At 38.2% G+C, this 12,092-nt stretch overlaps 1 protein-coding gene across 7 annotated transcripts in view; it reads right to left on the bottom strand.

The window, feature by feature from the left end:
- The window catches only part of PEAK1 (pseudopodium enriched atypical kinase 1), a 241,051-nt gene that overhangs the window by 5,704 nt on the left and 223,255 nt on the right, over positions 1 to 12,092 (bottom strand). Inside the window, exon 5 of one of the 7 annotated variants that reach the window (XM_054592032.1) lies at positions 198 to 521. The exons of the other annotated variants lie outside the window; for them this stretch is intronic. Within the exon in view, the coding sequence (XP_054448007.1) occupies positions 501 to 521 (21 nt within the window). The 3' untranslated portion in view covers positions 198 to 500. Of the gene's footprint in view, positions 1 to 197; positions 522 to 12,092 lie in introns of those variants that run through there. 7 annotated transcript variants of the gene reach the window in all.

Here is a 12,092-nt window from a genome sequence, read left to right on the forward strand (position 1 = left end):
AAGTCATCAGAAATGGTCTTGGTACTCTTGTGCTGAGTGACAGGAATAATGGCAGTAACCACTTCTTAAGGCTGTCTACATGCTAAGCACTTTAAGTGTATTATCTCTAGTTCTCACACTAACCCTTCAAAGAAGGCTGAGTATCTAAGAAATTTTTTTAAAAAGAGGGCAGGGCAGCCCAGGACTACCAGATAGTAAACCTAACTCTGTCCAACATCAAAGCTTGCTCTTTCCACTATACCCTGTCCCTCATCTAGAAAAGAAAACAACATAAGTAATTTTTTTTAACCGACTTTCTGTGGAGGTTTGCAGCCAAGGCTTAAAAAACAGCTCAATAAATGGCTCATAAAGTAGGCCAAGATACCTTATTTTATCACTTGTCAGGAGAGTGACATGCAATTGGCCAGGTAAACTGCAGGTTTACCTAACTTTTCAATGGATGCCATGTGATGGTTACAGCTTAGGCACTCATGATCATTGGCAAGATAGAGATAAAGGCTTCAGAGAATCACTGATCTGACCTAGAAAGAGCAAAACCAACATTTCAAAGACAGGATTCTGAGTTGTATCTTTTCTCTTAACAGACCCCATTTAAGGCCCAATATTCAGGCAATGAGGCCTTCTAAAACAAACTGTATTATGGGGTTATGGATCAAGGAAGAGTTTTCTGTTCAAAAACATTGGCTAGAGGTTCTACATACTAAATCAACTACTGTATTTCTAGTGTAAAGGGTTAAGAAAGCAAAAAATAAAATCACTGCTAAATGGATTATCCTCATGCTATGAGATAGAGAAGCTGACAATGGAGGACTCAGTCTGTAACACTAGGTTCATAGGTCATTGTAACCTAGTCAGGATGGCTCCTCTGCAACCTGTCCACTGAGGAACACATTTTCTACTCTCGCTCCTCAGCAGGAGTACATTACTTGCCATACTTCAGAGATAACAAGGCCTCCAGCAATAGGCACTCTGCAGGGCTTACACTGCTTGTTTATAGTAGTACTTTAGAAAAGAAGTAGATTTTTAAAAGATTCTCTAGTCATTTTTATTTAAAAAGAAAAAGGTACACATTCTTTGGAGGGTCCCCAGTTCTGAGAAGCAGCATACTCTTGTTTCCATTCAAACAGATACTAAAAAAAAACAAACCAACCCCAAAAACCCAAAGGCAAAGGAGTATCAGTGGATAGGAGCATCCCTCTATCACTTACTGTATTTATACACATTGATTATAGTTGGAGGCTTGAGCACTGACACAGAAATCCATCTTTTTCTCTCTCTCTTTGAAAACAAATTTTTTTCAAGTCTTCTACCATCTACCTAATCAGTTTTAGGGCATCATGAGCATTTCTTTTTTAAACAAACTTCTGAACTTGAAACAGAGATCTCCCCAGGCTGAATTCAAGTTCAAACACAATCTTGCAGAAAATATTATCTTTAGAAAGCTCTCAAAGCCTCAACATATGCAGTATAACATATAATCCTATATGTTCATCGGTCACAATGTGAATTCTTTCTGTACTGTACTACTGACAATATTTCATGATTTGTGTCACGAGGTATTTAAAAATCCTGTACTAGTCATTATTTCATTGTGTGGAGCTGGAGCTGGGGCACAGCACCATTAATTCCATTTATAGTTTTAATACTTTTCCCAATATCACATGGCCTGTTCAGCTCCTCAGTCCTGAAAAGTCAATCAAATAGCACTGAGTCTGGCTGAATAAAATTGTGTAGTTAAATTCTAGTTGTCACATGATAGAAAGGACACTCACCAAGGATTTAGGAAGCCTGGGATTTAGCTCTGCGACTAGCTGTGTAACCTTGGGCATTTCACTTAATTTCTCTGGGTTCCAGTCTCCCCAATAAAGGAGATAATATTAAGAATACTGAAACCTATTTCTTAGCGCAGTGGTGAGGATTAAATGAAATCAAGTATGTAGAGTATATCTGTAAATCTCAAAGCTATACAAATGTAAGACTGATAATGACAAAAACAAATAAGTTACAAACAAAAAGTACAAGACAGAAAAATGCATACTTCTTTTGAGTCCTGAGAGTCTCTTGCCCAGGCAGTGAGACCATGGGTTTGGTAGAAGGCAGCTAAAGTTCAACACCTGCATGCCAGGGTCAGCCCTGACAAACAAGTTAAGAACAGCAGTATGTTCTGATCTAAGACAGACCAATATAAGGCTTAGAGAGAAAGGACTATTTGCCAAATTTTAGTTTTCACTATGAAGTTACAGTTTGGGGGGTGGGGAACAAAACCCTGCCACATTGTGGTTTGGATTTAGAAACAAAGAAGATATTTTAATTGTGACTACTATTCAGTGATATTCTAACTGTATTTACACACACACACACACACACACACACACGTTTTTATAAGACTCCCCAGAGCTTTGTGAGTAGATAAGAACATGGATACTACAATAAGAATTCATGTTTAGCACCCCGGCTGGCATGGCTCAGAGGGTTGAGTGCTGGCCCGTGAACCAAAGGGTTGCCAGTTCAATTCCCAGCAGGGCACATGCCTGGGTTGCAGGCCAGATCCCCAGTAGAGAGTGTGCAAGAGGAAACCACACGTTGATGTTTCCCTCCCTCTCTCTCTAAAAATAAATAAATACATCTTTAAAAATAAAAGAACTTATGTTTAGTTTCACAGATCAACTTGAGATAAAGCTTCAGATAAAGACTTGAGATAAAGCTTCAAAGTCAGATAAAGCTTGAAAGCTTGAGATAAGGCTTCAAAGTCAGATAAAGACTTGAGATAAAGCTTCAGATAAAGATTTGAGATAAAGATAAAAGTGATTAATGAAGAAGGAATGATTAAACTGCTCAGCCATTGTGGATGCTCTAAAAGAAAATTAATCTGCCTAGAAAGCCAATCTGAGGAGATGACACTCCCTCATCTCTTCATTTTACAATATGTAGAAAGGCTGAAGAATAATGGGTCACTCTAGTTTTGAGGGCAATGGAAAAAGGGAGAAGACTGGAGTGTGAAAGTGGGAAACAAAATACTAGGGCTTTTAAGTGGCACATGATCATGAAAGCAGTTACAAGCAAAACACAGACCTATAGAGGGCTCCATAATAGGATTTCTCAATAGGATGTGGATCTCATCAATCTTTATTATGGAGCCTGCAATGATGTTAATTTAGGTAACAGTATTATATTATTCTATGAACTTTATAGAAGCTATTTTTCAAACATTAGTAACTTGACTCCTTTTGACTCAGGGGAGGGGGAATACACCTACCACCTTCCCTGAAGTCTGAAAGGCACCTGCCATGGGAGATGAAGTCATAGCCCTCTGTTTCTGCCCGGAGTCCTCTCAAAAATAGTCAGGTCAGTGAATAGTCTAAGATTGACAGCAGGACAGCGGGCAGAGGTAGGCAGAGGCAGATCCAGCAGTGACTTGGGAAGTCTGCTCACATACCCCAGGTCCCAGTGCTGATAAAAGCCAGTTTTGCAGAGCAGCTTGGCCCACCATGGGAGCAGCTAAGCATGAAGGAATCAGTCACAAGCTGCGTATCACGTGTAGCTTTGATAAAGCAGCTGAGGGCGAGACATGGACAGGACCTGACACTAGCTACCACCAGACTCAGACATCAGAGTAGTTTCCAAAGAGAGAAACCAGCAGGCAAGACATGAACTCTGCTGAGACAAATCCACTTGGTTCTTTTTTCATTATCTTAGCTATTTTTCTTTTTCATTATTTCTTTTTAAATTATTTTTCATGTATTTTTTTCCTTACTTTATTTTATTTTCTTTCTGGTGCTTTAATTTTTCTTTCATATCTCCTATTCTACCCTTATCTTTGATTCCTCCATTGTTCCCATCTTCTCTCCTTTTATTATTTTGTTACTTTTTCTGTTTTCCTCTTCCCTGTTTTTCTCTATCAGTTCTAGTATCACTGTATTTCGCCATGTATAATGCACACATTTTTTGCCCAAATTTTTGAGCGAAAAATAAGGATGCACATTATACATGGGCATAATGATTACTTACCATAGGCACAATAATACCATGTATAATGCACACAAAATGTAGGTGCATATTATACATGGCAAAATACAGTAGTTCTCTTCCTCTTCTCCTCTCACAATCACTTTGCTTTTCTTCAGTCTTCTCATACTGTTTTTCCTTTTCCCCTTTATCTACTATTCCATTTCTTTCCACTTTTATTATTCTCTGTCTTCTTGTTGTCAACATTGCTATTGTGGTTGAGGAGGGTTGCTTGTTTTAGTGTAGTTATTGTGTTGTTTTGCTTCATTCTACCAGTACCTATACAATGGCGTACAACATGCAGTCATGGTTGAGCCTCTTAGCCAGCCAGAGAGGAGTTCCCATCAACAAATGGACCAATAACAATCAGGACCCAAATACAAGAGGAGAGTCCACATAGCCCACACAAGGAACCTTCCCGGAGCATCCATATCAGGAGATTGAGGAGTCTGCACCACTCGGTCCCACAGGACTCCTAAGACATAAGGCCACTCCACAAGACATCAAAGCAGATTAATCTAATACACAGAAACAAACACAAAGAGACAACTAAAACAAGGCAATAATGAACCATCAAGTGAAAGAAAAGGAGGAATACCCAGAAAAAGAGCTATGAAATTGAGGCAAGCAATTTATCAGACATAGTATTGAAACTAATGGTTATAAGAATGCTCAAGGAACTTAATAGGAACATCAGAATGGAAAAAGGGACTTAGAAGCCTTGAATAAGAACTGGTTGGAAATGAAGAATGCAATATGAAGAATGGAGAACACCCTAGAAGGAATTAAAAGCAGGCTTGACAAAGCAGAGGACTAAATCAGCTAGCTGGAAAGCAAGGTAGAGCAACAAAATTAAAAAAGACTCAAAAGAACAAGAATAGTTTAAGGGAGCTTTGGGACAACATGGAATGTAAAACTGTCACCTTGTAGGGACACCAGAAGGAAAAGAGAAGGAGCACCAGCTAAAAAATCTGTTTGAAAAAATGACAGGAAACTTCCCTAACTTGGTGAAAGAAAAAGTCATGCAAGTCCAGGAAGCACAGAGGGTCACAATCAAGATGAATTCAAAGAGGCCCACTTCAAGACACATAAAAATCAAAATGGCAAAATTTACAGACAAAGAGAGAATCTTAAGGCAGCTAGTAACATACAAGGAAGCTCCAATAAGGCTATCAGCTGATTTCTCAACAGAAACATTACAAGCCCGAAGGGACTAACACAACATATTCCAAGTAATGAAAAACAAGGACTTACAACAAAACTACTCTAACCAGCAAGGCTCTCATTTAAAATGGGAGAAATTAGGAGCTTCCCAGAAAAAAAGAAGGCTAAAAAAATACATCGTCATCAAGCCAGCACTGCAAGAGATGTTAAAGGGACTGCTTTACGAAGAGAGAGAAATAGAGAGGAACACAGGTACAAGGGGAAATATGGCAATGAATAAGTACCTATCAATAATAACTTAAATATAAATGAATTAAATGCTCCAATCAAAAGACATAGGGTAGCTGAACGGATAAGAAAACATGACCTACATACATGCTGTCTACAAGGGACCTGCCCACCTCAAAACAAAAGATATACACAAGCTAAAAGTGAAGGGATGGAAAAAAAATATTCCATGCAAATGGACATGGAAAAAAGCTAGGGTAGCAATAGTTATATAAAACAAAATAGACTCCAAAACAAAGGACATAACAAGACAAAGAAGGTCACTACATAATACCTAAGGGAGTAGTCTAACAAGAGGATATAACTCTTGTAAACATATATGCACCCAATATAGGAGCAACTAAATCTATAAAGAAAGTATTGGAGGACTTTAAGAGAGAGATAATGCAACCCATTCATCATAGGGGATTTTACAACCTCACTGTCAACAAGGATAGGCCTACCAAACAAAAAATCAACAAGGATTTGAGCACTGAAGAACCCTCTACATCAAATGAACTTCATTGATATTTACAGAACATCTCACCCCAAAGAAGCAAAATATACATTCTTAAATGCACATAGATCATGTTAAAAGATAGACTACATGGCAGGTAACAAAACAAACTTAACAAATTCAAGAAAAATGAAATTATATCGAGCATCTTCTTGACTAACAATGGTTTGAAACTAGAGACCAATCTCAAGGAAAAAACTCAAAAACATTCAAATACTAGGAGGCTGTTATTAAATACTGAGTGGGTAAAAATGAGACCAAGGAAGAAATCAAAAAGTATCAGGAAACAAAGGAAAATGAACACACAACAACACAAAACCTATGAGACACAAGTGAAGGCAGTCCTGACAGGAAAATTCATAGCAATACAGGCCTACCGAAAAAAGACAGAAAAAAATCTCAAATAAACAACCTAACCCTACATCTAAAAGAACAGGAGGAACAATAAACCAGCAAAGCCCAGAGTGAGCAGAGAGGAAAGAAGTAATTAAGACCAGAGCAGAATCACATGACATAGAGACACCCTACTCCCCGACCCCAACAATTCAAAGGATTGATGTATCCAGGAGCTGGTTCTTTGAAAAGGTAAGCAAAACTGACAGACTATTAACCAGGCTCATCAAGAAAAAAAGGGAGAGGATCCAAATAAATAAAAGCAAAATGAAAGAGAAGTAACAACTGATACCACAGAAATACAAAGGATTGTAAGAAATTACTATGAACTAAATGCCAAGAAATTGGACACCCTGGGCAAAAATGGATAAATTTCTAGAAACATATAACCTTCCAAAACTGAATCAGGAAGATGCAGAAAACCTGAATAGACCAGTAACAACCACTGAAGTTGAAGCAGTAATCAAAAAACTCCTAGCACACAAAAGCCCTGGACCAGATAGCTTCACAGGTGAATTTTACCAAACACTCAAAGAAGAACTAACACTTATCCTTCTCAGACTATTCCAAAAAATTCAAGAAGAAGGAAGACTCCCAACTCTTTTTACAAGGCCAGTATTATCCTAAACCCTAAACCAGGTAAAGATGCAACAAAGAAAGAAAATTACAGACCAATATCTCTGATGAATATAGATGTTAAAATCCTCAACAAAATACTGGCAAACTGGATCTAGCAATATATTAACAAGATCATACATCATGTTCAAGCGAGATTTATTCCAGAGATGCAAGGATGGTACAATATTCACAAGTCAATAAATATGATACATCGCAAACATATGAAAGACAAAAATCACATGATCATATCAATAGATGCAGAAAAAGCATTTGATAAAATCCAGCACCCATTTATAATAAAAACACTAAGCAAAGTGGGACTACAGGGAGCATACTTCAGCATAATAAAGGCAATATAGGAAAAGCCTATGGCAACATATTCAATGGGCAAAAACTAAAAGCATTTTGCTTAAGATCAGGAACGAGACAAAAGTGTCTGCTTTCACCACTCTTATTCTACATAGCACTGGAATTTCCATCCACAGAGGTCAGACAAGAAGAAGAAATAAGAGGCATCCGAACTGGAAAGGAGGAAGTAAAACTGTCAGTTTTTCAAAGACAACATGATAACGTACACAGAGAACCCTACAGGTTCCACCAAAAAACTACTCGGCCTAGTAAGTGAATTTCACAAACTAGCAGGATATGAAGTCAATATTCAGAAATTGATGGCATTTTTGTATACTGACAATAAACTACCAAAAAGAGAAAGTAAGAAAAAAAAATCCCACTTACTATAGCAACAGCAACCAAAAAAAAATGAAGTTCCTGGGACTAAATTTAACCAAGGAGGCAAAAGACCTGTACTTGGAAAACTATGGAACACCAAAGAAAGAAACTGAGGAAGATACAAATAAATGGAAGCATATACCTGGTTCATGGAATGAAAGAATTAACATCATTAAAATGTTCATACTACCAAAGGAATCTACAGATTCAATGAAATTCCTACATAATACCAATGGCATACTTCACAGATCTAGAGCAAATATTCCAAAAATTTATATGGAACCAAAAGACTGCAAATAGCTCCAGCAATCTTGAGGAGAACAAAGTTGGAAGGCTCATGATACTGGATATCAAACTATACTACACGGCCACTGTAATCAAATCCGTCTGGTACTGGCATAAGAATATAGATCAATGGAACAGAATAGAGAGCCCAGAAATAAACCCATGTCTTTATGGTCTTTACTAAGTGGTACTGGGTGAACTGATCTGGTACATACAAAAAAATGAAACTAGACCACCAACTTGTACCATACACCAGAATAAACTCAAAATGGATAAAAGACTTAAGTATGATACATCAGATAGAGGTTTGATCTCCAAGATATATAAAGAACTCACTTGACTCCACTCCAAGAAGACAAACGATCCAATCAAAAAATGGGCAAAGGACCTGGGCAGATGCTTTTCCAAGGAAGAGATACAGAGGGCCCAGAGGCATTTGAAAGGATGCTCAGCATCACTAGCTATCAGAGAAATGCAGATCAAAACCACCATGAGGTACCACCTCATACCGGTCAGAATGGCCATCATAAACAGATCCACAAACAACAGGTGCTGGCGAGGCTGTGGACAAAAGGGAACCGTAGTACACTGTTGGTGGGAATGCAGACTGGTACAGCCACTGTGGAAGGCAGTGTGGAGTTTCCTCAAAAAGCTGAAAATGGAACTGCCTTTTGATCCAGTGATTCCCCTGCTGGGAATATACCCTAAGAAGACCAAAACGCCAATACAAAAGAACCTATGCACCCCAATGTTCATAGCAGCACAATTTACAATAGCCAAGTGTTGGAAGCAACCTAAGTGTCCATCAGTAGATGATTGGATCAAAAAAATTATGGTACATATACACAATGGAATACTACGCAGCAGAAAGGAAAAAAGAACTACTAAACTTCGCGACAGCATGGATGGAACTGGAGAACATTATGATAAGCGAAATAAGCCAGGGGGCGAAAGACAAATACCATATGATCTCACCTATAAGCGGAACCTAACCAACAATACAAAGATGCAAGGAAAATATGATCAGCAACACTGAAAGGAAAAGAAATCAACAGAGACAAGAGGGAAGGAGGGAGGGGCGGGCAGGGAAAGGGAAGGGAAGGGGAAAGTCAAGGAACATATAGCAAGAACTCATGGACAAAACCAAAGGGGAACAGCTGAGGGAGGGAAGGAGGAAGGGGGCAAGGGAAAGTGGTGGGGCGGAGGCAGAGACAAATGTATTTAAAAATAAAGAAAGAAAGAAAGAAAAAAAAAAAGACTTAAGTATAAGTTGGGATGCCATAAAAATCCTAGTGGAAAACATAGGCAGTAATATTTTAGGTATCTCACGTAGCAATATTTTTACCAATGGGCAAAATTTTTTTACTTAGGGCAAGGGAAATAAAGAAAAAAAAATAAACAAATGGGACTACATCAAATTAAAAAGCCTCTGCATGGCTAAAAAAACCATCATCAAAATGAAAAGGGCACCAACTGTATGAAAGAACATATTTGTCAACCATACACTGGACAAGGGTTTAATCTCCAAAATATATAAAGAAATCATACGACTCAACATCAGGAAGACAGACAATCCAATTAAAAAATGGGCAAAGGACCTGAATAGACAGACACTCCTCCAAGAAGGACATACAAAATCAGAGCAAAATTGCTCTCCCTTAGGCATAGGTTGAAGCACACAACACTGACACAGGCCTGATCTTAGTGGGTTAACAGAGCTTGACAATGATTCTTCACACAAAACCTGAAAAGTTTAATTTCAAATGTTCACTTCAGTACAGGGGCTTGTTTTCTGTGTTGTCAATGGCAACTATTCTACACTCCTTTGAGGCAAATTTGCCAACAGAAAACATTTATGTTTGTAATAATAATCTCAGCCTAGACAACTGATTTTACAAAGCTTTCATTATAAAGCCCTAACTCAAGCAACTGACAGGAGAAGATAGCACTATGTGTCCAATACTACTGACCATTTCAGAGTGCCCAGAATGCCCGGGACCTGAAAAGAAGATGCACATCTTATTATCCTTTCAGTACTGTGGAGAAGAACAGATACCCAGCAGTTTAAGGCAACAAAGTAGGAAGGTGTGGATGGAAAGGTAGACATTTGACAAAACAGGATACATGCCTATGAAATAAACCATTCATTGGAGTGGTACTGTCCATTTTCCTTTAGTTGACTTTCCTCCTAAAAGCTACTTGAAATGCTGGTGTTTGGAGAGAGTCTGCTCTCTGTCCTCTTTTCTCATTGATTCCCATCAGCAAGATCATGGCTTCCTTGATAATACTGCTGATTTCCACATCCATATCTGGGATTTAAACTCATAAATACAATGTTGGTACAGAATAAATTAAGTATTTAATACATAAATGTTGTCTGGGTCCATGTTGTAGGAATTTGCTATGAGATGTCAGATAGGCCAGGTAATTTATATATTGAACTGCTGCAAAAATGTTCACATGTCCAAGAAATCCATTTTAGAGTCTAAGAGAGAAACTCAAGCAGGCAGCTGTATAAGATTTTACTTGTGACTTGTACTTATCAAATCTTTTTACATTCCCACCCAGCATGTGGATTAAAAAAATAAGGTGTGTTCTTGAGCCAATAATTCAGGCTGACGTAATGACACCACAGATGCTCACACTAGACAAACTGAGGCACTGAGCAATTCAATAACTAGCTTAGGTCCCAGATTAGGAATTAAATTAATTTGAATCCCAATTTGTAATTCCCTGCTATGTCGTCTCACCTCATTAATAAAAGTAATGGCTCACTTTTCCCACTAGACAATTCATTTTGATTCCAGGTTTTCACGAGCACCCAAAGCTTCTCCTTTCTAAACAAGTTGAGACTCTTAAGTATTTCTATAGGCATTGAGCCCTGATATGAAATAGACATTGACCTAGAACCACTATGAGTATGTACAGTTGGCTGCTGATCAATTGCTTTCTGTGAAGTTTCAGTGTGAGCATATTTGTGTTGAATTATGAAAGTGGAAGTGGTTTTCCTTCTACATTTTTTTCCTTGTTACTAAGCCAATAATTGTCTGTGTCTATAGCTGAACTAGTTTTAAATTCCTACCAAATTCCTGCTAATGTTTCTTCATTTAGAATCTTGCTTTCTCAGTGTCCACCTAAGTAAGATAAGCAGAGTCAAATGCAATAAAAGGTGATGGTCTCCATATTTCACCTCTACTTCATTAAAAGCTTTTTAAAAGATTCTTGGCATAACTGGAAGAGAAGAAGCAACTGCTGTTATAGGAAAGTGTGTACCTTCACTGAGTTTCAAGTGCTCTAGCCTTGAGAACAAAGACCTGGACCACACTACCTCAAATTTGGAACTGCTGGAAAAATGTCAGGCCATGGCCATCTGGTTCAGTTGGTTAAAGCATTACCCTGCACACAAAAGGTTGCAGGTTGGATCCCTGGGTTGGGGTGTATATGGGAGGCAACTGATCAATGTTTCTCTCTCACATGGATGTTTCTCTCTTTCTCTCCTTGCCCCTTCCACTCTCTCAAAAATCAGTAAGCATATTCTTGGGTGAGAATTCAAAGTATATATACATATGAAAAAGTAAGTAAGAAATTTATACTTTTTGCTTATGTGAGATTTTCATCATCTCCTAAAAGTAATTCCATCCAAGTTTCTTACATGGTTCTATATAGCAATATTCGTTACATAATAATCTCATGAGAGCAGTGAAAAAAATAATGTCCCATTGAGACTAAGCCATAATTTTACCCACTATTCATCCTACTTATAGGCAAAAGAATGTCATTTGTCTAATTAGGGATAACACTGAAGCACAGTAGAGTCAGTTTACTGATGTAGTAGGACAGGTTCTATGTAGAAGTCAGGAGGCAGCCTGCTACGAAGTTAGGGATCCTATGCAGAAGTAATTGTTCCTCTCTGGCCCCAGTTTTCTCCTGTGTAGAATAAAGAAGGCCTGCCCTTCTAAAGTCTCTTTGAGGGTTATGTGCATGATTAGTGGCTACCCATATTCTTTAAAAGGGAGAAAAAGCAAGCTAAAGCAGGGAAGTAAATGGCTGCAGGCCAGCCAATATGTAGCACAGAAACAGATGGTCCTTTCTATTGGGTGGTGGCTCACCAAAT

This window comes from Pteronotus mesoamericanus, unplaced genomic scaffold (assembly GCF_021234165.1).
Source record: "Pteronotus mesoamericanus isolate MK-2021 breed Mesoamerican mustached bat unplaced genomic scaffold, CSHL_Meso_final scaffold_31, whole genome shotgun sequence".
Classification (NCBI taxonomy): domain Eukaryota; kingdom Metazoa; phylum Chordata; class Mammalia; order Chiroptera; family Mormoopidae; genus Pteronotus; species Pteronotus mesoamericanus.